At 41.4% G+C, this 26,635-nt stretch overlaps 1 protein-coding gene across 2 annotated transcripts in view; it reads right to left on the bottom strand.

Annotated features, from left to right (window-relative positions):
* Positions 1-17,261, bottom strand: part of NAA25 (N-alpha-acetyltransferase 25, NatB auxiliary subunit) — a 72,755-nt gene extending 55,494 nt beyond the window's left edge. For both annotated transcript variants that reach the window (XM_068563285.1, XM_068563286.1), the window contains exons 1-4: positions 17,198-17,261; positions 5,862-5,947; positions 4,893-5,031; positions 1,561-1,679 (exon numbers count right to left, since the gene is read on the bottom strand). In XM_068563285.1, the coding sequence (XP_068419386.1) occupies positions 1,561-1,679; positions 4,893-5,031; positions 5,862-5,947; positions 17,198-17,255 (402 nt within the window). In that variant the 5' untranslated portion in view covers positions 17,256-17,261. The remainder of the gene's footprint in view (positions 1-1,560; positions 1,680-4,892; positions 5,032-5,861; positions 5,948-17,197) is intronic.
* Positions 17,262-26,635: the final 9,374 nt, after the last annotated feature.

The raw sequence follows: 26,635 nt of genomic DNA, 5'->3' as shown, positions 1-26,635 counted from the left end.
GAAGATCCCACATGCCATGGAGCAACTAAGCCTGTGCGCCACAACTACTGAAGCCCGCGTGCCTAGAGCCCGTGCTCCGCAACAAGAGAAGCCACCTCAGTATGAAGCCCGTGCACTGCAATGGAGACCCAACGCAGCTAAAAATAAATAAATAAAATAAATTAAAAAACAAAAAACAAAAAACATATTCCTAGAAGTAAAAATGATACTAAGGATTTATATGTATATATGTTAGTGTTGCCAATTTAAAAAATATATACCCATTTTACAATAAAAGAAAAATTATAATCTGTGAATATTTTTCCTGAGAACATATCAATACTCCAACAATAAATAAAATAATGATAAAATTTCTTCAAAGAATTACATTTGGGCCAAAAAAAACTCTTCCAATTTAAAAACTTACATAAGCAAATACAAAAATTGATTTGAAAGAGAAAGGGTTTATCTTAATATAGTATCTTCCACCCTCCCTGGTCTACCTGTCTATTGTTATAGTTTGATATTTCAAGTAAACAAGACAAAATAAAAATCCAAGTAGGAAAGCTCAGCCTTCCGAACATATTATACCCACAAACAAAGCATTTCTTTAAAAAGTCTAGCTTGACATCATAACCCTTTATGAGCTTAAGAGTGCAAATTTCATTTCTCTGAGATATCAGTTTTATGCACTTATTAGTCCAAATGTATCCAAATGAGGCTCCTTCACATGTATACAAGGAGCACCTAAAATGTGCTAACTGGCAGATAAGCTGCATCCAGAAAAAAAAAAAAACAAGCATTCCAAGCAATAGGGATTTTCCCCCCATGGATTTAAAAATCTTAGCAGGCTATATAAACAGTTAAATTTACAAAATAGATGTAAACTTTTACAGTTAATCCTTCTATAGTCTGTTCATTTTTTGCTCTAGGATTTCTGCCCATTTTCTGAAAATATAACAGCAATCTGATGCAGTGAGACAATCTGCAGCCAACTTACCAGAACCAAACAAAACATACCATCAGGCCACAAAGGAACAATCACATTTCCCAAAGAAAACATTTAAAGAACTTGAATAATTGTTCATCTTTAAAACACACACAGGGCTTCCCTGGTGGCGCAGTGGTTGAGAATCTGCCTGCCAATGCAGGGGACACGGGTTCGAGCCCTGGTCTGGGAAGATCCCACATGCCGCGGAGCTACTAGGCCCGTGAGCCACAACTACTGAGCCTGCGCGTCTGGAGCCTGTGCTCCGCAACAAGAGAGGCCGCGATAATGAGAGGCCCGCGCACCGCGATGAAGAGTGGCCCCCACTTGCTGCAACTAGAGAAAGCCCTCGCACAGAAACGAAGACCCAACACAGCCATAAATAAATAAACAAACAAGTAAATAAATAAATACATACATACATACTAACATCAAAAAAAAAAAAAAAAAACACACACAAAAAATAACTGGCTGGTCTCCACACACAAATACATAGATTCACTTCTACACATATATGCAGACACACATACCACTGCAGTTAAACCACATTAATAGAAAATCCTGCAGCCCAGGAGGTTTGGGCATCAAGTTACCTGTTGCATTTTCTTGTATTCGCCCACTCTGGCATAGGCCATGAAGAGGTGAGAGTGATATTCCTCACTATTGGGAACTTTCTTCACAGCTGCCTCATAAAGTTTTGTGACTAACTCCGCTAAAACAAAGAGAAATAGAATTTTCTTTAATTACTGAAGTATAACAAATCTTAACAGCATTTAATTTTTTTCCTATTTGGAGGAAATAGATGTCTCCTATCATTAAGGAAGAAGAAAGTATTTGCTTTGCCTCATCTGCTCATTACTCTTACCTTGCTTAGGTGTTTTCCGATGAAGCATGGAATAGGTCAGACCTCCCCATGACGTTTACAATGAACAAGACCCTCCAGGATCTATCTAGCCTTTCTGCCTTCTTCCAAACTCTTCCCTCCTGCACTTCATGCTCTAGCTACATCAAACTACTTGTAGTTCCACTAGATTCCCTGTGTTGTATCAGACCTCCATGACTTTAACAGTGTTCCCTCTGCCTGGATCCCCCTTTCCTCTCTTTTCTACTGAGTGAACATCATCCAAGACCCAGTTCAAATGTAATCCTTCCTTGAACACGATCTTTGCTCCTCCATCCCAGTTTGATCACTGCTTCCTTCTGCCATCTTTAAATCTTTTAAATAACGCTCTTATACAATTTATTAATACATAATGCAAGATACTATCTACTGATCTATGTTTCCTCATAGACTATGAGTAACATGAAAGCAAAGAATACCTTTCATCTTTGACTCTGATACAATACTTGTCATAGAAAAACATTCAACCAATACTTGTAGGATAGATAATTATTTTTTTGAAATGCTGGGAGAGAATCCATACCCCTAAATCAACATAATCCCTAAATAATCAGATATAATACCTCAACTCTTAAGTTTTATCTTTTATAAGAATGAAACACAAAACTGAACTATAAAATAACATTTTCTGCCTGCTAGGTTGGCAAAAATTTTATTTTATTTTTTCCAGTTTTACTGAGAAACAATTGACAAAAGCTGTATATTTTTAGGAGTACAACATGATGGCTTGATGGCAAAATTTTTTAAGTCTAAGAATACCAATGACGGGACTTCCCTGGTGGCGCAGTTGTTAAGACTCCGAGCTCCCAATGCAGGGGACCTGGGCTCGATCCCCGGTCAGGGAACTAGATCGCACATGCATGCTGCAACTAAGAGTTCACATGCCACAACTAAGGATCCCACGTGCCGCAACTAAGGAGCTGGCGAGCTGCAACTATGGAGCCTGCCTGCTGCAACTAAGACCCAGAGCAAATAAATAAATAAATAAATAAATATCACATTAATTTAAAAAAAAAAAGAATACCAATGACAAGGATGTGGAACTCTGGAACTCTGATACACTGCTAATGGGAAGGTAAATTTAGAAGACAAGTTGACACCATGTTTATCTTTAGGCTGAACCTACACATACCCTATGACCTAGCACCTCCACTCTAGATTCTAGTGTAGTCACCCAGTGAAGTATCTGTGGCAGTAAACATGAATTAAAACTACAACCACTTGGATATTAGATGAAAAGTGCAAGTCACAGAAAATGTACAGCATGAATCCATTTATATTAAGTCCAAAATAAGTGAAACTACTAATGTATTACTTAGAAAAACAAATGTGATAAAGATTTAAAGACAAGCAAGAGAATAAAAAATATTCAGGATAGCAAATCCCTCTTAGGAAGTTAAAGGGGAAATGAGATTGATGAAGGACACACAGGGAGTCTTCTTAGTACAGACATACCTCATTTTATTGCACTTCCCTTTATTGTGCTTTGCAGATATTGTGTGTTTTACAGATTGAAGGTTTGTGGCTAAGCCTTGCATCTAAGCAAGTCATTGGCACCATTTTTCCAACAGCATTTGCTCACTTTGTGTCTCTGTGTTACATTTTGGTAATTCTCATGATATTTCAAACTTTTTCATTATTATTGTATTTGTTATGGTGATCTATGACCAGTGATCTTTGAAGTTACTACTGTAATTGTTTGGGGGCACCACAAATCACAACCATAAAAGACCTTGAACTTAATCAACAAATATGTGTGTGTTCTGACTGCTCCACTATCTGGCCGTTCCCATCTATCTCCCTCTCCTCAGGCTTCCCTATTTTTTGAGACACAACACTGAAATTAGGCCAATTAATAACCCTACAATGGCGTCAAGTGAAAGGAAGAGTGCCACATGTCTGGCACTTTAAATCAAAAGCTAGAAATGATTAAGCATAGTGAGGAAGGCATGTCGAAAGCCAAGACAGGCTGAAAGCTAGGCCTCTTGTGCCAGTTAGCCAAGTTGTAAATTCAAAGGAAAAGTTCTTGAAGGAAATTAAAAGTACTACTCCAGGGAATTCCCTAGAGGTCCAGTGGTTAGGACTCCGACCTTCCACTGCAGGGAACACAGGTTCAACATCTGTTCGGGGAACTAGATCTCACAAGCCGTGAGGCACGGCCAAAAAAAAAAAAAAAGTACTACTCCAGTGAACACATAAATGATAAAAAAGTGAAACGGAGAAAGTTTTAGTGGTCTGGATAGAAGATCAAACTAGCCACAATATTCCCTTAAGCCAAAGCCTGACCCAGAGCAAGACCCTGACTCTCTCTTTAATTCTATGAAGGCTGAGAGAACTGGGAAACCAAAAAATTCATATGACTCACTTTACTGCAATATTCACTTTAATGTGAAACCAAACCCACGATACCTCCAAGGTATGCCTGTACTGATAATGCTCTATTTCTTAAATTGCGTGGTAGGTTTATGAATGTTCATTTATTCCACATCAAATGTTCTATTGCTACATAAAACATATTCTTCTATAATATGTATTATTAAAGATATGTATTTCATAATAAAATATTTAAGAAATCAACAATGAAAAACTTTGTTTATAGATGAAACTAGGCAGACTATCTAGGATATGCTTAGAAATAATCTGGCAGGCAGAGGGGTATACATAAAATTGACCATGTCTCAATAACTGCTGAAGGTGAGAAATGGACACAAAGGGATTTATTATGCTATTCTCTGTTTCTATGTTTGAAATTTTCCATATTAAAAAGTGGAAAAAAAGGCAACTCTTTCATTTAGCAAATCAAAATGCCATAAATGAAATTCAAGTCCTCATTCCAATTCAAGGATCCTAATACATGTAAAATATGCACTCTGCCTACAGCCTTTGCAAGCCATGGTTAATGCATTTTTTACCTGTTGCCATCCATCAAATCATGAGTGATAAGTAAATCAGACAAACAGACAACTCAGAAATGCCCAAAAAATTAAGCACAGTTTTAAAAACAATGAAAAGAAAGAAACATACGTCGATGCATCTCCCGGTAAAGAATAGTCAGTGCCTGCAGCGAGTTGTCGTCTGTGGGTTCAAGGGCTGCCACCTCCTGCGCCAAGATGAAGGCTTCCTCTTGCTTTCCAGTTCTCTGTAAACCAATTGCCTTTAAAACCTGATAGAAAGAAAAGACAAATGAGTTTTAAAAGGACAGAAAAGGAAATATGAACCAGAGAAAGCCAATTTGAAATCACAAAGTAAGTTATAAGGTATGCCTAGGTTGTGAATCAACTGAACTATTTTACTGAAAATATCAGCAAATAAAGATTATTGCCAGGGCTTCCCTGGTGGCTCAGTGGTTAAGAGTCCGCCTGCCAATGCAGGGGACACAGGTTTGAGTCCTGGTCCAGGAGTATGCCACATGCCACGGAACAACTAAGCCCATGAGCCACAACTACTAAGCCTGCGCTCTAGAGCCCGCGAGCCATAACTACTGAAGCCAGCGCCTAGAGCCCGTGCTCCGCAACAAGAGACACCACCGCAATGAGAAACTTGAGCACCACAACAAAGAGTGGCCCCCACTCGCCACAACTAAAGAAAGCCCATGCAGCAACGAGGACCCAACACAACCAAAAATAAATAAATGAATAAAAATAAAGTTCCCTTAAAAAAAAAAAGATTATTTCCTATTTCAGTCATATTAAGAATGCACAAAACAAAAAGAATGCACAACATTGCTTAAAAGGACTTTGTGGGGGGAAAAAAAAAGGGACTTTGTGAAAATAAAATAATTAAATTAGATAAGTCATGCCCAAAAAAACAAGCAGCTAGCGTTTAATTAAATACTCTTTATGGCATTTCATTTAAGTGATCAGGCAAATAAATGGCCTAAAAAATACTCTGAAAAACACAGATAGTCACTAAAGAGATTAAACACCTCTTCCCTTTAAAGATTACAGTATATAACCCACCAAACATAAGTAACTCAAGGGCAAATGAACTTACCTTAGCACAATGAAGATCCTTATGCTTTTTCAACAATTTATCTGCTTGCTGAATTGCCATTTTATTATTACCATTATCAAGGTAATCTATGAAAACAGAAATTATGAGTTATTATATTCCTTCAAAAACAAATATGAAAAATGCATAGGCTAGTATCAGCTGTTTCGGAAAGTACCCTAATTTGGTATTAAAAACATCATGGAGCTGATTTTAACTCTAAATGGCTAGGATGGTCCAGAACACAATCTTAAATTTCTACAGTCATCTCTCATCCAAAAGCAATATAATCCAGTTATACTAATCCTTAATGAAGATTCAAGACCAAATATATTTAGATGATAGATGACACTAATATTTTTACCTATGGGAAACAAATGCATTTAGTTACACAAAAATTAAAATATCTAAAAAAAAAAAACCTTTATTATATTCAAGCTTCAAATCTACCAAATGGACCATGTTCCCTCAATAAAATGTTCAGTGAGTCTTACTATGCCACACAGTTAAGAATAATTCGTTGAAGAAAAAAATAAGAAGAGAATAGTGAGTGGGGGAGTAAATCCAGCAATATCAGGAGTAGACAAGGATGTAGGGAAAGCAGCACTTTCATACACTCTGGTTGAAATAGAAACTAGCGCTGACTTTGAAGAAAAATTGACTTCTAGGTTCCCTAAGCTATGCATCCATTCCAAAATTCAAGGCATATGGAGACCTGCTATAAAATTGTGTTAAGGAAGAAAAGCAATCAATTATTATTCAAAAGTCTAACAAAAGCAAAGATTAATTTTCAGATGAGAGGATCTGAAAGAAAATGACAAGTGTTTTAGATGGGAAACAGTGGTAGCTGTCAATTCTATATACAGAAAGATGACTAAACACAGGCCAGTCCACAACCTACTACTACTACCAAGTCCCTCTTTGCTCATCAAGGTCCCAAATCAGCATAGGGACAGACAAAACATAAACAACTCAAATTAATCTATGGACCAAATGCTGGTGAGGACATGGAGCAAAAGCAGCTCTCATTCACTGCTAGTGGGAATGCAAAATGGCACAGACACCTTGGAAGACTGTTTGGCAGTTTCTTAAAAAATTAAACATACTCTAACCATATAATCCAGCTCCTTGTTATCTACCCAAATGAGCTGAAAACTTACTTTCACACAAAAATCTGCACGCAAATGTTTATAGCAGCTTTATACATGATTGCCAAAACTTGGAAGGAACCAAGATGTTCTTCAACAGGCAAATGGATAAACAAACTGTGGTATATCCATCCATACAATGATATATTATTCAGTGATAAAAAGAAATGAGCCCATGCGCCACAACTACTGAGCCTGTGCTCTAGAGCCCGTGAGCCACAACTACTGAGCCCGAGTGCCACAACTACTGAATCCCACGCACCTAGAGCCCGTGCTCCGCAACAAGAGAAGCCGCCACAATGAGAAGCCTGCGCACCACAACGAAGAGTAGCCCCCGCTCGCCGCAACTAGAGAAAGCCCACACACAGCAACAAAGGCCCAACGCAGCCAAAAATAAATAAATAAATTTATTAAAAAAAAAAAAAAAAGAAAGAAAAGAAATGAGCTAGCAAGCCACAAAAAAAATACGGGGGACTCTTAAATACATATTGCTAAGTGAAAGAAGCCAACATGACAAAGCTACATACTATATGATTCCAAGTGTATGACATTCTGGAAAAAGCAAAATTATAGGCAGAGTAAACAATCAGTGGTTGCCAGGAGCTGGGGGAGGGATGAATAGGTGGAGAACAGGGGATTTTTCAGTGCAGTGAAACTATTCTGTATGATACTGTAATGAAGGATACATATCATCATACCTTTGCAAAATTCATAGAATGTGCAACACACGAATGAACCCTAATGTAAACTAGTAAACTATGGACTTTAGTTAGCAATAACATATGTATTGGCTCAGCAACTGTAGCAAATGCACCACACTAATGCAAGTGTTAATAACATGGGAAACTGGGGGAGAAGAGAGGTATGTGGGGGTGAATAGGAACTCTGTACTTTCCACTCTTTTTCTGTAAACTTAACCTAAAACTGCTCTAAAAAATAAAGTCGATTAATTAAAAAAATATAATAAAAGCAAAGATTCATTTCTAGAAAAGGAACGTGAGAGTGTTATAAATGGGAAATAGGGTGGTAGATGTAGATTCGAAATACAGAAAGATGACTGAACTCAGGCTAGTTCACAATCTACTACTACTATTGGTCCCTCTTTGCTCATCAAGGTCCCAAGTCAGCAACAGGGACAGAGGAGGTACAGACAACTCAAGATCATCTGTGCCCCTGGTGGCCCAGGGCCAAATAACAGAAATACACTATCATTTTACCTAACAGTTTCAATTTTTCTCCTATGAATACTTTACCACAACCTTTAACAGACAGCAACATGAACACATGAGTTTCATCTCTTTAGTTTTTCTTCAATGCACCTAATGTTGATGAGCACCAATAATGCTAGGTAAAAAGATTAAGAAGCCTTACTCTGGAGGGAATCACAATCTAGAAAAGATCAAAGACAACACTCAGGTAGAGAGATTAGAGAATCACAGAAATCACAATCTTGGCCTGAATACCCAAATATCTAATACCAGTTTTCTTAAATCCTCATCTCAGCCGATAGGCCACCATTTGTCCTTACAGAATATCTGACAGAGACATTTCAGCTCAATAAATGATATCTTCTCTTCCTAATAACCTGGTGCTGATCTCATGCTGAGTGAGTTCTAAGTTACGTCTGACTCAGTCTTGCAAGACTCCAGGTTCATATAACATATCTTGAAGTCTTCTCAAAGAGCAGGTATCTTTGATGAAACCCCAGCTCTGAGGATCTGCCCATAGATGGATCAGACCAGAGGTTAGGACTACAAGGATATTGAACTTTTCCCTCTGTTGTTGACAAGGCTCTGATATATAAATACACTGCACCCATGCCCTCTTCTGTGGGCATGGTTTCCACAGACTCTGCTGAAGGGGTAGAATTGGATGAGCATGTCTAGGTCATGCAACTGAAGCCCAATGGAGTGGACATTTGACCCAAACTGAGTAAATCAAGTTTCTTCCTGGTAATCTGTAATTACAACACTGAAATCTGGAGTCGGACTTCCCTGGTGGCACAGTGGATAAGGCTCCGCGCTCCCAATGCAGGGGGCCCGGGTTCGATTCCTGGTCGGGGAACTAGATGCCACATGCATGCTGCAACTAAGAGTTCGCATGCCACAACTAAGGAGCCCACATGCCGTAACTAAGGAGCTGGCAAGCTGCAACTAAGGAGCCCACGTGCTACAACTAAGGAGCCCACCTGCCACAACTAAGACCCAATGCAACCAAATAAATAAATAAATAAATATTAACAAAAGAAAAGAAAAGAAAGCTATGGAGAACCCATTTGGAAGGCAATAAATATTTCCAGTTTGAGATTACCAGTGGCAGCTCCAGAATCTCCATTTGGAAGGAGCCTTGGGAGACGTACGTTGGTTAATGGGGAGTGAAGAAAAGGAGTTATCTCTTGACTCTTCATTCATATAACATTTATAAAAGAATAAAGAATGTCAATTATCTTTATCAAAAAATTGGGGAAGGGGCAGTGCTGATCAAGCTTGTGGGGGGAGGCTAATGACCTCTCCCTACTCTATTCTCAGCTTGGTGCGGCCACAAAGCCAACATGTTGGGCCCCAGGTAAACTGAGGAGTAAGCAGAAAAAAACAGTTTGAAGAACCTAGCAGAGAAAAGAATAGACACAAACAGATAAGAGCAGAGATGAGCATCTGAGAAAGAAGCTTCAGATCCTGACAGCTTTCCAGTTTCCATCAGGCTCTAGAACACTGCATTTCTGCCCTAAGCTCCCACAAGGGTTTATAAACAACCTCCCTCTACTTGAGCTTGTGTCAAAGGGTTTCTGTTCCTTGCACCCAGAAGAGTTTTAATTTTAACTAAGACACCCCACCACATTTAGACTGCTGTCAAGGTCCCCCTTCCTGGACACCTAGGTGATTGCTGATTAATTGGTTGCTGAGTCTTTTGGGAAAAGTTTATTTCTATTTTACATCGCTGACTTTGTAATATAAATTATGTAGCCCGGGCTTCCCTGGTTGCGCAGTGGTTAAGAATCTGCCTGCCAATGCAGGGGACACGGGTTCGAGCCCGGTCCAGGAAGATCCCACATGCCGTGGAACAACTAAGCCCGTGCGCCACAACTACTGAGCCTGCGCTCTAGAGCCCAGGAGCCACAACTTTTGAAGCCCGCGCGCCTAGAGCCCGTGCTCCGCAACAAGAGAAGCCACCGTAACGAGAAGCCCACGCACCACAACAAAGAGTAGCCCCCACTCTCAGCAACTGGAGAAAACCCGAGTGCAGCAGCAAAGACCCAATGCAGCCAAAAATTAAATAAATGAATAAATAAATTTATTTAAAAAATAAATAAAATAAATTATGTAGCCCTTGGAGAAAACAGACCAATAAAAATGATACCCTAAGTCTGTTTTTTTAGCCTTTTTAAAACTTACTCAAGGGTAACTGTGGCTTGACCATGAGGACTGGTATTGTTCCCTTAATATGAGTAAGCCAAGTCAGCCGTCCACAAATCAGGCATAGGAAATAATAAGATGATGTTGTATCAGTTTAAAGCAGTGTTTTTCAAAGCATGGTTATCACTCCAACTAAAATGTTTTTAAGTGGTCCTTGCAGGCAGCACTAGATAACATGGATAGTGAGAAAACTGACCTTTTGTAATATTTCCTTTATATTAAGGAGATAGTCTCAGGTTGGTATCAGCCTGTCATTTCTTTAACACTTGCTAATGCCTTTTTTTTTTTTTTTTTAATGGAGAAGGAACAGGTCTCAGATTTAGAGTTTCACAACTATCAGAAACTAGTTAAGACCTTAATAACATTGTTTTGTTTTCACTGTGTGTACTTAATTTTATGGTTTTGTTTTCTCAGGGCAAGTGACAGGTATTCCACTGATGGTAATGATACATATTATTTCTATTTTATTTTATTTTTAATTTTAAAAATTTATTTATTTATTTTTGGCCACGCAGCATGTGGGATCTTAGTTCCCCGACCACGGACTGAATCCATGCCCCCTGCAATGGAAGCGAGAGTCCTAACCGCTGGACCGCCAGGTAATCCCTCCCACTGTCTCTAAAACAAACTTCAAAATCCTTAAAATGGCTTACAAAGCTGAGTCCCTCTACCTCTGTAGCCTCATCTCACCCTTCTCTACATTCCAACCACACAAGTCTTTTCTTAGGTTATCAAGTACATACTCTCTCTGTCCATCTTTCTTACACACTCTGTCCATCACTCCTTTCCATCTGATCACCTGACTAACCTTTGCTCTTTTTTCTTTTCCAAAGTAAAATGTCACTTCCACAGAGAACCTTTTCTTGAAATGTTCCCAACAGTCGAGATGTCATAGTGTGTGCTCTCATGGTAACCGGTACTTTTCCTTCAAAGTACTTAACACAAATGTAATGATTATGTATACTATTGTTTAAAAAACCTCTTGAGACTACAAGCTCCCTGAAAGCAGAAATCATGTCTGTGCTGTCTGGTACTCTCTCATTCCCTGAATCTACATTGTGCCTAGCACATATTAGGCTCTCAATAAATAAGCTGAATGAAGAAAGGAATACATAAATGAACAAACTGTATAGGAAAAAAATCTTCTAGAAATTGAGTAGTCTATCAGGGGAGTGAGAGATATATACATACAAAGTGACCACAACAGGATGTTCAAAGAACCAATTATTAGTGATGGCTTCCTGCTATTAAGTTAGATTTTTTAAAGTCTTTTCAGTTAATTTCTTAGGGGACTCCCCTGGTGGCGCAGTGGTCAAGAATCCGCCTGCCAATTCAGGGGACATGGGTTCAACCCCTGGTCCGGGAAGATCCCACGTGCTGCGGAGCAACTAAGTCCCTGTGCCACAACTACTGAGCCTGTGCTCTAGAGCCCGCGAGCCACAACTCCTGAGCCCGAGTGCTGCAACTACTGAAGCCCGCATGCCTAGAGCCCGTGCTCCACAACAAGAGAAGCCACCGCAATAAGAAGCCCTTGCACAGCAACAAAAAGTAGCCCCCACTTGCCACAACTAGAGGAAGCTGGCGTGCAGCAACGAAGACCCAACACAGCCAAAAATAAATAAATCAATTAATTAATTAAGAAAAAAAAACCCAGACATTTAAGGGTGAAGACAGAGGGAACACAAATTTATTGGGTGTCTACTCAAAACCCAGCAAGGTACCGTTAGCATCTCCATATTACAGAAGAGGCTCAGGGAGGTAGGTTAATTGACAAAATCATAGCAGAGAGTGAAACCCAGCTCAGTCTGGCTCTGAAGGTCTGCACCCTTCATTGCCTCAATTTCTCTAGACAGAACTCTTAGAGCAAGAGACTATATAAGTACAGATAGCTCATTGAGCCTAAGGAGACAAAGAACAAATTTGAAATTTATTTTTCTTTTCTTTACTACCTTGCCACAATCCAATCACTTCAGTGAACACACAGAAAACATACCCCAAATGGCCAACTGGTTTCTCCTAATTCTCAAGAAGATACTAAGTGCAGTATTTTTAATTAAAGTATTAATCAGATGCTCTGACAGAAGCAAGAGCATGAACAAAAGAATGAAAAGGAAGGAAGTATGCATCTTTAAAACCTGATTTACACCCACCATCAGGCGTGCACTGGGGTAGTTCCAGCACTGACTGCCTCAACACCACCAGGCTAGGCCTGCTGCATTTGGTCTTGGTAAATCATCCCAAACCAAATGTGTTCCCTGGCCATCTGCCCTGCTGAGAAGGCTGTGCGCCAGTCATCACTGTTTATTAGGGGGAGAGAACGTGGACAAGAATATTCTGCCCTCAGGAAAATGTTTCAAACACTCGGTTTACATCTGAGCAATTTTTTAGTAAGAGCTGGACCTGGGTGCCAGAAAGGCAATGAGAAGCCCGCGCACCGCAACGAAGAGTAGCCCCCAGCTCAGCGCAGCTAGAGAAAAGCCCGCGCGCAGCAATGAAGACCCAACGCGGCCAAAAATAAATAGATAAATAATTTTAAAAAATAATAAATAAATTTATATAAAAAAGAACATTATCTGAATGAAACCATACAGTATCTGATCTTTAAAAAAATTAATGTCTTAAATAATAAAAATAATACATGTCATAGTAAAAAAAAAAAATCCAATAGTTCATACAGGTATAACATGAAAAGAATTATTAGTCTCTTAATCTTGCCCTATGCTCCCACTACCCTCTACTCTGCATTCTTCCAGGAATGTTCTGTGCATTAACATCTGTCTTTTTAAGTTTAAAATGTTTTTAGAATTTAAAAGTGTAAGAGCTTTTTAAATGGTCATAATTTCAGAACAGGAAAACGGTCATAATTTCAGAACAGGAGAAAACAGGTTGTGCCAAGTGACTTTTCTACAGAAAGGCAAGATAATCTTCACTCACCAAGACGCCCTGCCCCGCCCGGGCAAAGGATGAGACTCGCTGACCTAACTCGGCCCAACAGAAGGCTCAGAATACATACAACATCCGACCGAAGACCTGGGAAGTTTTAATAACGAACAGAATAATTACGTGGAGTTTGGCCACGCATGGGAAGGGAAATGTCCTAACGCACCAAAGAAGTGACTATCATTCAGGAAACACAGCTGGGAAATATGTTACACCTGATTCAGGCTAGAGCAAGACTGTAAGTCAGGAACCATCAAGGACCTACTGTATAGCACAGCGAACTCTACTCAATATTCTGTGATAATTTATATGAAAAAAGAATCTAAAAAAGAATGAATATATGTATGTGTACAACTGAATCTCTTTGTTGTACACCTGAAACTAACACAACGTTGTAAATCAACGATACTCCAATAAAATTTAAAAAATAAGTATTAAAAAAAAAAAAGACTGCAAGTAACACAGATTAGAACAAAGGATCCTGTGCCATAAAAATAAATGTGTGTGCGTGTATTCTAAAGACTATGGAACTTTGAAACCTCTATTTTTATTTTGCGATTCCTGCATCCTATAAAAAAATTTTTAATAAATGAATTTTTTATACTATTTTTATACAGAAATTCTTATTTATTTATCTATCTATCTATCTATTTATTTATTTATGGCTGTGTTGGGGCTGTGCACGGGCTTTCTCTAGTTGCGGCGAGTGGGGGCTACTCTTCGTTGCGGTGCGCGGGCTTCTCATTGCGGTGGCTTCTCTTGTTGCGGAGCACGGGCTCTAGGTGCGCGGGCTTCAGTAGTTGTGGCTCACAGGCTCTAGAGCGCAGGTTCAGTAGTTGTGGCTCGCGGGCTCTAGAGCTCAGGCTCAGTAGTTGTGGCGCACGGGCTTAGCTGCTCTGCAGCATGTGGGATCTTCCCGAACCAGGGATTGAACCCGTGTCCCCTGCATTGGCAGGCGGATTCTTAACCACTGCGCTACCAGGGAAGTCCTCTATAAAATTTAGTAAGTGCCATACCTGATCATCTTCCAACTCTACCCATCCCCTAACCCCTAAAAACATTTTAAAACAATAATGGTAGAAGAAAGCACTAGGGCTCACCAAGTCACATGAGGATACAACATCTGTTCAGAACCACATAGCACAAGAGAATAATTTTAGCAAAAGGAGAAAGAATAATAAAGTAGGTGTTCTGGAAGGTCAAGGTGGTTTTCAAAAACCAAAAATGCAATACCCAAACTTACCAATTTATGAGTAAAGAGAAGCACTCTGAAGATGTTCAACTTATCAACTAGCTATTCCATACCTAGACACCAAAAATAGAATTTCAACCCACCATAATTTCACAATTAATGACCCTGTCCACTTCTATCTTCAAGAGTATCAGCAAGAGCTGAGGTCATAGGCAAAGTTTCTAACAGCTGTAAAATCCTAAACCTTGGCAATATAAATAATGCTGCATAAAGATCGTGATGCTGCGGGATCTGAACTCAGTGAAAGGCTGAGCTCTCCAGTGAGAATGCCTGTGTTCAAATCCCAGCTCTACAATTTACTAGCTGCAATTCTGAGCAAGTTAATCTCTGGCCTTCAGTTTACTACTATGCTCACAATAATCTTATCTACCTAATAGGACAGTTAGCACACAAATAAGCACTCAGTCAAGGCTGAGTGTTGTTGAACTTTTGGCTGGTGGGCAAGCACCACCATGCATAAGCATGTTCATCTGTCAGCTAATGAAGGTCTAAATTCAAGAACGATAGTGGTTTAGGGATACTAATATATTTAAACACAAAAGCAGAGGCTGTCCCAAAGTCTAGAGGTCAAAAGTCAAAAGTGCTGAAGTCAAGGACAGTCTTTCTTTTCCTATTTCTGTCAGTTTATATTAATTGCCTTGGAATTCCTAAAGTATTTTCTAATCTTCTTCCCATGTAACTATAACAAAAGCTACATAATTCTGGCTTCAGTTTTGAGAATATGACCTATCACATCTGGTTAACATATCCTGATGTCTACCAGTGTGAAACAGACTAGAGGTTTTTCTTATTGGATAGTTTCAAAACATTATTATTTCTAAGTGACTTATGGGACACCAAAGGCATTTTCTTTGGTCCTCAAGAACAATTTTAGAAATCCAATTATTCCTAAAAGTATTCAATCTTTTTAGTTAAAAAAGAAAAAATCTGCAGGCAGCTGCTGCAGAGAGCTGTAACCAGCCACCAATTGTGAACCCTGGATTAATTTCTTACCCTCAAGCACCCTCACATATTTCATCTCTGCCCTTTAAAATGTACACTGGAGGGCATGAGAACATTTAGCCCTGGGAAAATGGAAATCCACCACTCTCCACCTATGTGACCTTTGGCAAGTCAGTGTCTCCAGCTCAAAGTGAGGTGATTTCTAGCACAGTGGTTAAAAAGAGTAAGCCTGGGACATTCCACAGGGGTTAAGATCCTAGCTTCATGTTAGCTGAGTGACCTTAGACAAATTACACATCAGTAAAGCCCCAGTTTTCTCATCTGTGGAAAGAAAAGGGGGAGAGAGAGGGAAGTGGGACTGGGGAAAAGTAGCCACCTCCGAAGGATGTGTGAAAATTAAATAATTAAGACCAAGGACAGTGACTGACATAATTAGCAGCCTATACACGTTAGCTGTTATTATTATTTCCCACCTCACAAGGTTGTTGTTGAAATGAGATGCAAGAGCAAAGCATCATACAAATTACAAAAAGCACTACCAATTGTACCAGAATCATAGTTACCCCCTTCCAAAAAAGTTAAATGATCTCAGCTATGCGAAGAAGCCTCCATTTAGTAACATCCACACTACAAACAAGAGGTCTAATTCTGCAAAAACCACTGAACTTGACGCCTTCCTCACCATGAACTGAGCTAGACCAAGACCACACAACCATCTAAGAGGAAAGGAAATACAAAAGGGACCACTATCCAATTATAGAACAACTCGGTCATCGAAGAGGTGTTTCTCCCTGACTCAAATATGTGGTTTTTCACAACCGGGATAGCAGAATGCCATCAAGGTCTTAAAGCCCGAGGGTTGAGGTCAACGTTATGGAGGAGGATCCACTTAGCATGCGGAAGGCAAGCTGCAGAGAAAAACCAGAGAAGCTGCAAAAAGGAAAAGCCCTGCATGCCCCTCGACACGAGCTATTACAGTCGCTTCACCGCTATTTTGGGCCCAAGCCACCCCCACCCCCCACCCGCCTCGCCCCACCCCGCCCCCGCCTCCCACGTGTGCCCAGAGCAGCTGTTCCTCCGCCAAAGAGCTCTGGATTGGGAGCCTCAAATCCAGGCCTGCTCCCGACTCGATCTGGGTGACCTTGCGTCAGCCCCTTCCCCTCCCGGGACCTCTGTTTCTCCATGTGCACCGAGTACAGTTAGTCGGACAACACTTTAGGCCCCGTTCCCATAGGTAAAAAGTCTTGAGCGGGGAATTTTCCCTCAAGTGGGGTGTCCCACCCTCACGCCGGAGCCAGCTTCCACCGGCGGGCAGACCTCGGGTCTCCCTTGGCGTGGCCCCGACAACGTAGGCTGCGGGTAGCGCAGGTCTCTGCGAGAGGAAGTGTCTCACAGGGTTCGCCTGTCAGGCCAGCTCTGCCGACATGCCGCTGCCCTGACCACGCCGCTGCCACCTCAGGGCTCAGGAAGGCCAGGCCGGCGCTTACGCGAGGCCCGTGGCTGCGGCCTAGAGGCCCGCGCGGCCCGCCCCCTGTGCCCGCCAGCCCTGCTCCCGGCCCCTCAGCGTCCCTCCCGGGCCTTTGCCCCGGGCTCCGCAGCCCTCGGCGCCTCTGGCTGGCAACCAGACTGGCCCCAAGTACTCACCGTAAATGGGCCGGAGGCGCCTGTCGTTAGGGTCCTGCACATGGCCCCGCGTCGCCATGATGACAAGCGCAGAGCCGCAGTGCGCACGCGCGGGGCAGGCCCCCGAGAAGGGGCTGTTAAAGGGCCAGCGCCGATCTCTCTCTCTCTCTTCTGTCGCGATGGTCGCGGGGTTGTGACAGAACGCGCCGGCGCGGAAAGGGACGACACCCACACCGCACCGCCCCCCCTCGACCCCCAGTTGTCACTTCAATGGATCCTTTTCCTCCCCTTTGCTGGTGGAATCAACCTAGCTGGTAGAAGCGGCCGTTGCTATTAAAATCCCTTCCGAGTCACATGCTGGAGAGTGAGGAAAGGAGGGGAGAAAGTCTTGGTCAAAGTTAGGGATCTGCTGCTACTGCTTATCCTGTTTCTTCTCTGTGCTGAAGGACCAGTTAGACTTGTCTTTGATTAATTGTTGAGGACCCGGGAACTCCTCTGGGAAGGTGACCCAGGGGACAGCAGGGGAAAGAGGTGCTGACCAACAGTAGAAATCTGCCAGAAAAGTTCAAGATCCCTTCACCCCTATCCCGGTGCTCAGCCAACTAAGAAGCACCTTAGATCTATAGTAATCCAGTCAATTTATTTATCAATTATATCTCAATAAAAGTGGAGGGGAAAAGTAATTCAGTCAGTATATGCCTAGACACTGTGCTGCAAGCTCCAAATGTATTATCTCATTAATACTCGTAACAGCTCTAGTATCTCCCTAGGAGGTAGATTTTTTTTAAATTTTATTTTATGTATTTATTTTTGGCTGAGTTGGGTCTTCGTTGCTGTGCGCGGCCTTTCTCTAGTTGCGGCGAGTGGGGGCTGCTCTTCCTTCCGGTGCGCGGGCTTCTCGTTGCGGTGGCTTCTCTTGTGGAGCACAGGCTCTAGGCGCACGGGCTTCAGCAGTTGTGGCACTCAGGCTCAGTAGTTGTGGCACACGGGCTTAGCTGCTCCGAGGCACGTGGGATCTTCCCAGACCAGGGCTCGAACCCGTGTCTCCTGCATTGGCAGGCGGATTCTTAACCACCGCGCCACCAGGGAAGCCCCAATTTTCTTTTTTTAATATTTAATTTATTTGGCTGCACAGGGTCTTAGTTGCGGCACACGGGGTCTTTAGTTGCAGCATGCGGGATCTAGTTCCTTGACCAGGGATGGAACCCGGGTCCCCTGCATTAGGAGCTCGGAGTCTTAACCGCTAGACCACCAGGGAAGTCCCGGGAGGCAATTTTATATAGATAGTGTGGTGAAGGATAGCCTAGCTGAAAAAGTGACAATTGTCAGACTTAAAGAAAGTGGGAGAGGGAGGGAGCCAGGCAGGTGTGCCAGGCTCGGTGGGGTCATGACCTAAGGCCACACTAGTAACTGTGATTCAAACATAGGTCCTTCTAGGGGCTTCCCTTCCCTGGTGGCGCAGTGGTTAAGAATCCGCCTGCCAATGCAGGAGACACGGGTTCGAGCCCTGGCCCGGTAAGATCGCACATGCCGCGGAGCAACTAAGCCCGTGCGCCACGACTACTGAGCTTGCACTCTAGAGCTTGCGAGCCACAACTACTGAGCCCGTGTGCCACAACTACTGAAGCCCACGCGCCTAGAGCCCGTGCTCCGCAGCAAGAGAAGCCACCGCAATGAAAAGCCTGCGCACCGCAACGAAGCGTAGCCCCCGCTCGCCGAAACTAGAGAAAGACCACGCGCAGCAGCGAAGACCCAACACAACCATAGATAAACAAATAAATAAATAAACAAACCTAGGTCCTTCTAGTACAGAACCAGAGTTAACCCCTCCACTATGCTGTCTCAAACCCAGTAAATGTCCCCAGTGTCAGCCTTGACCAGCTGGGGTTGACCCCTTTTATTGGTGTTCCATCCCTCTCCCTTTCTGGGTCTTTTAGGGTGTAAGAAAATGATTCTCCAACATTAGTGGACATTAGAGTCCCTTGGGAAACTTGATAAACATGAGTTTCCTGGGTTCTACCCCCAGAGGTTCTAATTCGATCCAAGGACCCCTCTTTGAAAAGTAACTAATTAAGGGATATAAATGAAATTATTTTAGAATCCACCAGAAGAGCAAGTTAGAAATTGCTATTCAAATTTTAAATATACATCCCCAGGAAAAAAAAAAAACTGCGCATCTCAACGAAGAGTAGCCCCCGCTCACCACAACTAGAGAAAGTCCGCACGCAGTGATGAAAACCCAGCATAGCCAAAAGTAAATAAATAAATAAAATTTTTTAAAAATAAAATATTTATTTAAAAAAGACAGATGTCATATATATCTAGAGAGAGATCTAAAAGGACATTTACAAATGTCAAGCTTCCTCCTCTCTTAATGATGGAATTTAGGGTCTATTAACTTAATTTTTAAAAACTTTTCCTTACTGTTTGAATTGTTTATAATTTTTTTTTTAATTTTAGTAGCAATGAGCACACCTAACACCAAGATTTTGGTTTCTAATACCACTCTCCAATGAAAGAAAACAGGGCTCCTTGGGGAAATGACTGATTCAAGGGCCAGGGCAGGAATATACCAGATAAGCTTGAAGCATCTTGTATTGACAGAAAGAAGGGAAGTGCTCAAAATATAAAAGGATGGAGGGGGGACATGTCAAAGCGATACAGGAGCCAACCTGAAAGTACTCCCAAGGGCCAAAACTAGAACTATTTGAACAAGAAAATAAATAACACAGTATTGGATTATAACCTAAAGTATAAAATATGTAAACATACTAAGCCCATGCTGATATAAATGTTATCAAATAAATAAATGGAGAAGAGATTCATTGTCCTTATAGAATTCCATGCAATGTGTGTAGATACTCCCTGCTCCAGAAAGTGAAGCTTAACTTTTCCCTTCCCTCCTGAGTGTGGGCTCTAATTATTGACCAGTTTCCAAAGAGTGGAGTATAGAAAAGGAAAAATAATAACTTCACAGCTAAGAAACCTGATAAGTACTACCGTAACTAAGGGATCAAAGTTAACATTACCAGTGAAAATTCATGTTGATATCATGTACCCCAATTTGAGGTGATGAGAAGGGAACTTCACTTTTGTAGTATTTTTTCTGGAAAACCCATAAACCCAGACTAGTCATAAGGAAAACATCAAAAAAATCAAATTGAGTGACATTCTGACCAGTACCCTTCAAGACTGTCAAGGTCATGAAAAATAAACAATGTGAAACTGTTACAGACCAGGGATGTCTAAGGAGACATGACAACTAAATGTAATGTGATATCCTGGTTGGGATCCTGGGACAGAAAAAAGGGCATCGGTGGAAAAACAGTTGAAATTCAAATAAAGTCTAGAGTTTAGTTAATAATATTGTGCTAATGTTGGTTTCTTACTTTGATGACTGTACCATGGTAATGTAGGATGTTAACATTAAGAGAAACTGGTTGAGCAGTATATGAAAACTTTCTCTACCCTCTTTTCAAGTTTTCTATAAGCCTAAAATTATTCCAAAATAAAAGATTTTTAAATGCATTTTTTAATAACTGGGGTGGGGGGGGGAGGTTTAAACCAAAAGCACTGGGAATTCTCATCCCAATTCTGTCCTGAGGCTAGCTGAAAGAGAAAATCCTGGAAGCAAAGTGCACAGAGAAATTCTCATTGAGAATGGGGATGGTTGGGGGATGGGCGGGGGTCCCTCCAATGAAGATATAATCTGTGATCATCATGGAAAATCCTTCCTAAGGCTGAGGAGGTTTTAAAATACCCCAGATAGAGAGCTTGGCATTGGGGGAAGTTCCTTCCCAGATCAGTGGTTCTCAAAGCATGGTCCCTGATCAGCAACATCAACATCACCTGGGAACTTGTTAGAATCACAGACTATTAGGCACTACCCCAGACCTATTGAATCAAACACTCTGGGAGTGGGGCCCAGCAAGCTGTGTCTTTACAAATCCTCTTGTGATCTGAATTCAGACAAAAGTTTCATTCTTCTGCTTTAGGTCAGAAGTGGGCAAATTATGACCCACAGGCCAAATCTAGCTTACTACTGTTTTTGTACAGCCCATGAGCCAAGAATGATTTTTACATTATTAAACGGTTGGGGAAAAATAATCAAAAGAAGAATAATATTTCACAGCATGTGAAAGTTACATAAAGTTCAGAGGTCAGCGTCCATAAGTAAAATTTTATAGAACACAACTATGCCCATTCATTTATGCATTGTGTGTGTTTGCTTTGGTGCTGCAACAGCAGAACTGAGTAGTTGCAACAGAGACCATATTGCCCAGAAGGTTAAAATATTTACTACCTGACCCTTTATAGAAAAAATTTGCCAACCCCTGCTCTAGAATAATGGAAGCCATCTAAATACTCCCAGGGTAATTGGGATTGACACATATACACTATTGATACTATGTATAAAATAGATAACTAATGAGAACCTACTGTATAGCACAGGAAACTCTATTCAATGCTCTGTGGTGACCTAAATGGGACGTAAATCCAAAAAAGACGGGATATATGTATACGTACAGCTGATTCACTTTTCTGTATAGTAGAAACTAACACAACATTGTAAAGCAACAATACTCCAATAAAAATTAAATAAATAAATAAATACTCCCAGGGTGATAAATAAATAAATACCCCCAGGGTAGAGTCGTCAGATAAAATATGATGCAATATTTGGGGCATACTTACACTAAAATGATATTCACTGTTTAGCTGAAAGTCACATTTAACCAGGTGTCCTATATTTTTTTAATTGAGACATGGTTGATTTACAATATTATACTAGATTCAGGTGCACAGGTGTTCTGTATATTTATTTGCTAAATCTGGCAACCCTATCCCAGGGAGAACTCCATGCTCCCAAAATCATGCTAACCAAAAAGAATGAAGGTCAGCACCATAGCCAAAAATAAATTTTAAAAAAAAGTCAACCTCCTCCCAAGGCTGTGTATACTGACTCAAGTCTCAAGTGCCACCCCCAGTCCACCCCACCTCCCCACCCCCGTCACTGTATCCCATTATCCTGTAGTATGTTCTTCATTACACTTATTATATAAATGTATCTTACATATCTTAAAAAAAAAAAAAAAAAGAATGAAGGTCAGGAGCCTCCAGTAAGCTGACCCCAGGCTTGCTCTGAGGTGATGTCGCCAGGTAGGACCGGGCTGAGGTTGGGCTTGGAAAGGGGAGAGGTGGGAGGAGACATGGGGTTCATCTATGGCACAAGTGAAAGAGCCAGTGAGTTACCTGAGTTTCAAGAATTTCCCAGAATGGAAAAATACAGCACCTTAAAGGGGGCGCATACGAGGCTCCTGGCCAGGACTGTGGTTACTCAGCTATGTTCTTAGGTTACCTTTGTTGGCCTGACCCCGAGGAATGCTGACACTTGTCACCCTGTTCCCTGAACTTGGCAGGGCCAGAGCCTTATGGACCTACCTAACAGGGACCTCTAGATCCTTGAGTCACGGGTGGAATATGTTTCCCTCCACCGTGAAAGCCTGTTTGGCATTCAAGCAAAATGAATGGGCCTTTCTCTTTTCTTATTCTTACCCCTTGTCCTCAGAAACTAAGGCCGAAGCAGTCACTTGGCTCTGGGCCTGTCCTTACCTGCTCCCTGGGAAGCAGCTTCCACACCCTTTGGCCTGAATCATTTCAGGTAACAAATGAGATGACCCCCCAAAGAAGCCAAGAGCCTATCCTTCTTACTGTACATTAGAGCTGACATTATGGAAAAATGCTTGGTATACAACAGATGTTCATTATATGGTAGTTTCCATTACATTGACTTAGAACAGGGGACCAAGCCCTTCATTCTTGTCCTATTTGGTGGCAGATTTGCTCTGGTGAGAAACTCTCTTGCTCAAGAGCAGCTTAGGCACACAGGTGCATTGTGCCAGTAGCTGGGGGGACACAGGGCAGGGGATTGCATTACTTGGATATGGTGGTTGTGGGTATCTCCACTAGATGACTTTTCCCGTTTTTCTTTGTTTTTCTTTTTTCTTTTCTACCTTGATCCAATACCTAACCCTCCACAGAATAAATAGAACAGTGACATATTTCATAGTTTTCATGGTTGATTTCCTGCACTTTTGTGTGTGTGTGTGTGTGTGTGTGTGTGTGGAACTTCCCTGGCCAGGGATGGAACCCGTGCCCCCTGCAGCGGAAGTGCCGAGTCTTAACCACTAGACCACCGAGGAAGTCCAGATTTCCTGCACTTTTGACAGTAGAGTAAACAGCAACTCTGGCTTTGAAATCAAACAGACTTCGGTCCAAATCTGGGCTCTGACATTTATCAGCTGTGTGATCCTAAGCAAGTGACTGAACATCTCTGAGCCTCAGTTTCTGCATTTGTAAAATTATGATAATAAAAGGACATACTTCATAGGGTTAAGGGGAAGAATAAATGTCCATGTAAAGAAACAGGCAGAAAGAAAGCATTCAACAACAGTCATGTACTATTATTATCTTTAACATTAGTATTATTACTCCCTTCTGTTAAAACTGCAGAAATCACCTCCTGATACTTCAGAACACCAAGGAAGGAATTTTACCCAAGTCTGTCCACCAGGTGGCACATGAGTGCTAAATTGCCTAGGCCACTTTCGTACCAGAAGGATCTCATTTTAATTGTTTTTTTTTAAAAATAAAACGTAGCAAATATGAAATTTTTGTAAGCAATATTATATATGTGTGTGTGTATATATATATATTTTTGTTTGTTTGTTTGTTTGTTTGTTTGTTTTTTTGCTGCGCGGCTTGTGGGATCTTAGTTCCACGACCAGGGATTGAACCCCCTCGCCCCAGCAGTGAAGCACGGGGTCCTAACCACTGGACCGCCAGGGAATTCCCTATATCTTTATAATCTTTATACTCAACTTTATTGAAGTGTTATTTACATACCATAAAATTCACTCGTTTCAAGTGCACAATTCAATGATATTTTAGTACATTTTGACCAAGTTGTGCAACCATTGTAATAGTTTAATTTTGGAACATTTACATCACCCTAATAATATCCCTCTATAAGCTATATTTCCTAACTTTAAAAATTATGGGGCTTCCCTGGTGGCGCAGTGGTTGAGAATCTGCCTGCTAATGCAGGGGACACGGGTTCGAGCCCTGGTCTGGGAAGATCCCACATGCCGCGGAGCAACTAGGCCCGTGAGCCACAATTACTGAGCCTGCGCGTCTGGAGCCTGTGCTCCGCAACGAGAGAGGCCGCGATAGTGAGAGGCCCGCGCACCGCGATGAAGAGTGGCCCCCACTTGCCGCAACTGGAGAAAGCCCTCGCACAGAAATGAAGACCCAACACAGCCATAAATAAATAAATAAATAAATAAATAAAAATTTAAAAAAAAAAAATTATGAAATGTTTGGGGACTTCGCTGGTGTTCCAGCGGTTAAGAATCTGCCTTCCAATGCAGGGGACGCGGATTCGATCCCTGGTTGGGGAACTAAGATCCCACATGCCGCGGGGCAACTAAACCTGCATGCTGCAACTAGAGAAAAGCCCGCGTGCCTCAACTACTGAGCCTGTGCACTCTGGAGCCCAAGAGCCACAACTAGAGAAGCCTGCTCACCGCAACTAGAGAGAAGCCCACAACAAACAGCCTGCACGCTGCAATGAAGACCCAGCACAGCCAAAAAAAAAAAAGTACAATAAAAAATTATGCAATGTTTCAAAATCTGTAAAAGTAAATAGAATAATAACCATGTATGCATATCACACAGGTCTAACAAATGTTACATTTTATAAGCATAGACTTGATACTGCAGGTACATTTCTGCATCTCCTCACCTCCCTGCCTCTCCAGTAATAATTAGTATTCTGCTATTGACCAGTGTCCTTCCTTCTATGTTTTAATATTTTTATTACATGTGTATGTATCCATAAACAATATATGATAGTTTTGTTTCCTTTAAAATTTCCATAAATGTTATCATACTATTTATAGAAAAGTTGTTTTTTAACCTAATATTGGGTAAATATTCTCTAATTTCACCTCACAAAGGTTGTATCAATTTGCATTCTCACAACCAGTGTGTGAAAACTCCAGTTCCCCTTGTCAACACAGTGTGCTCTCAAAGTTTTATCTTTTATCTTTGGCAATCTCATAGTGAAAAATGACATCTCAGTATAATTCTTTTTTTTTTTTTTTTTTAAAGTTTTAATTGATTGATTGATTGCTTGATTGCTATGTTGGGTCTTCGTTTCTGTGCTAGGGCTTTCTCTAGTTGCGGCAAGCGGGGGCCACTCTTCATCGCGGTGCGCGGGCCTCTCACTATCGTGGCCTTTCTTGTTGCGGAGCACAGGCTCCAGACGCGCAGGCTCAGTAGTTGTGGCTCACGGGTCCAGTTGCTCCGCGGCATGTGGGATCCTCCCAGACCAGGGCGCGAACCCGCGTCCCCTGCACTAGCAGGCAGATGCCCAACCACTGCGCCACCAGGGAAGCCCCATCTCAGTATAATTCTAATTCATGTTTCTCAGGTTATGAATGATACCTAGCATATTTTAATCTATTAAAGATCAATTTGTAATTCATTTACTTTTATCAATTTGGTCATGTCCTTTGGCCTTTTTTTTTCAGTTTGTCAGACTTTTCTTATTAATTTATAGTCACCCTTTATATACTAAGGAAATTAGCCTTATGCCATAAATAGGTGTTTCAAATATTTTTTTCCAGTGTATTGTTTGCCTTTTGACTTTTAGGATATGGGGGCAATGAGGAAATGTTTTATTTTTTGCAGGGTTTTGCCACCCCAATATTATTTTTAAATTATTTTACGAATTCTAGTATTTTTTAAAATTATTTTTTAATTTATTTATTGGCTGCATTGGGTCTTCATTGCTGTATGCAGGCTTTCTCTAGTTGTGTCAAGCAGGGGCTACTCTTCGTTGCGGTGCACGGGCTTCTCATTGCCATGGCTTCTCTTGTTGCAGAGCACAGGCTCTAGTCATGTGGGCTTCAGTAGTTGTGGCACGTGGGCTCAGTAGTTGTGGCTCATGGGCTCTAGAGCGCAGGCTCAGTAGCTGTGGAGCACGGGCCTAGTTGCTCCACGGCATGTGGGATCTTCCCGGACCAGGGATCAAACCCATGCCCCTGAATTGGCAGGTGGATTCTTAACCACTGCATCACCAGGGAAGTCCCCAAATTCTAGTATTTTTGTGGTTTCATTTTTAACATTTATATCTTTTATCTGTTTGGAATTTTATTCAGTGTGAATAATGAGGTAGGGTTCCAATTTTATCTTTTCCTGTTGCTTCAAACCATATTTATTGAATAATCCATCTTTTTCACAAAGTACACAATGCCATCTTTATCATATAATAAATTCCATATGCATTTCTGTCTAGTCATGGAACAATTTGCAGGCTCCTTTCAAGGGCAGGTCAAAGCTGGGGGCCACAAATAAAGAATCTGCAGAGCTGGCTGGAGTCTGTGTTCTGAGTCA

Source organism: Eschrichtius robustus, chromosome 14, assembly GCF_028021215.1.
Source record: "Eschrichtius robustus isolate mEscRob2 chromosome 14, mEscRob2.pri, whole genome shotgun sequence".
NCBI classification, from domain to species: Eukaryota; Metazoa; Chordata; class Mammalia; order Artiodactyla; family Eschrichtiidae; genus Eschrichtius; species Eschrichtius robustus.
This window is presented reverse-complemented; position numbering and strand designations above follow the sequence as displayed.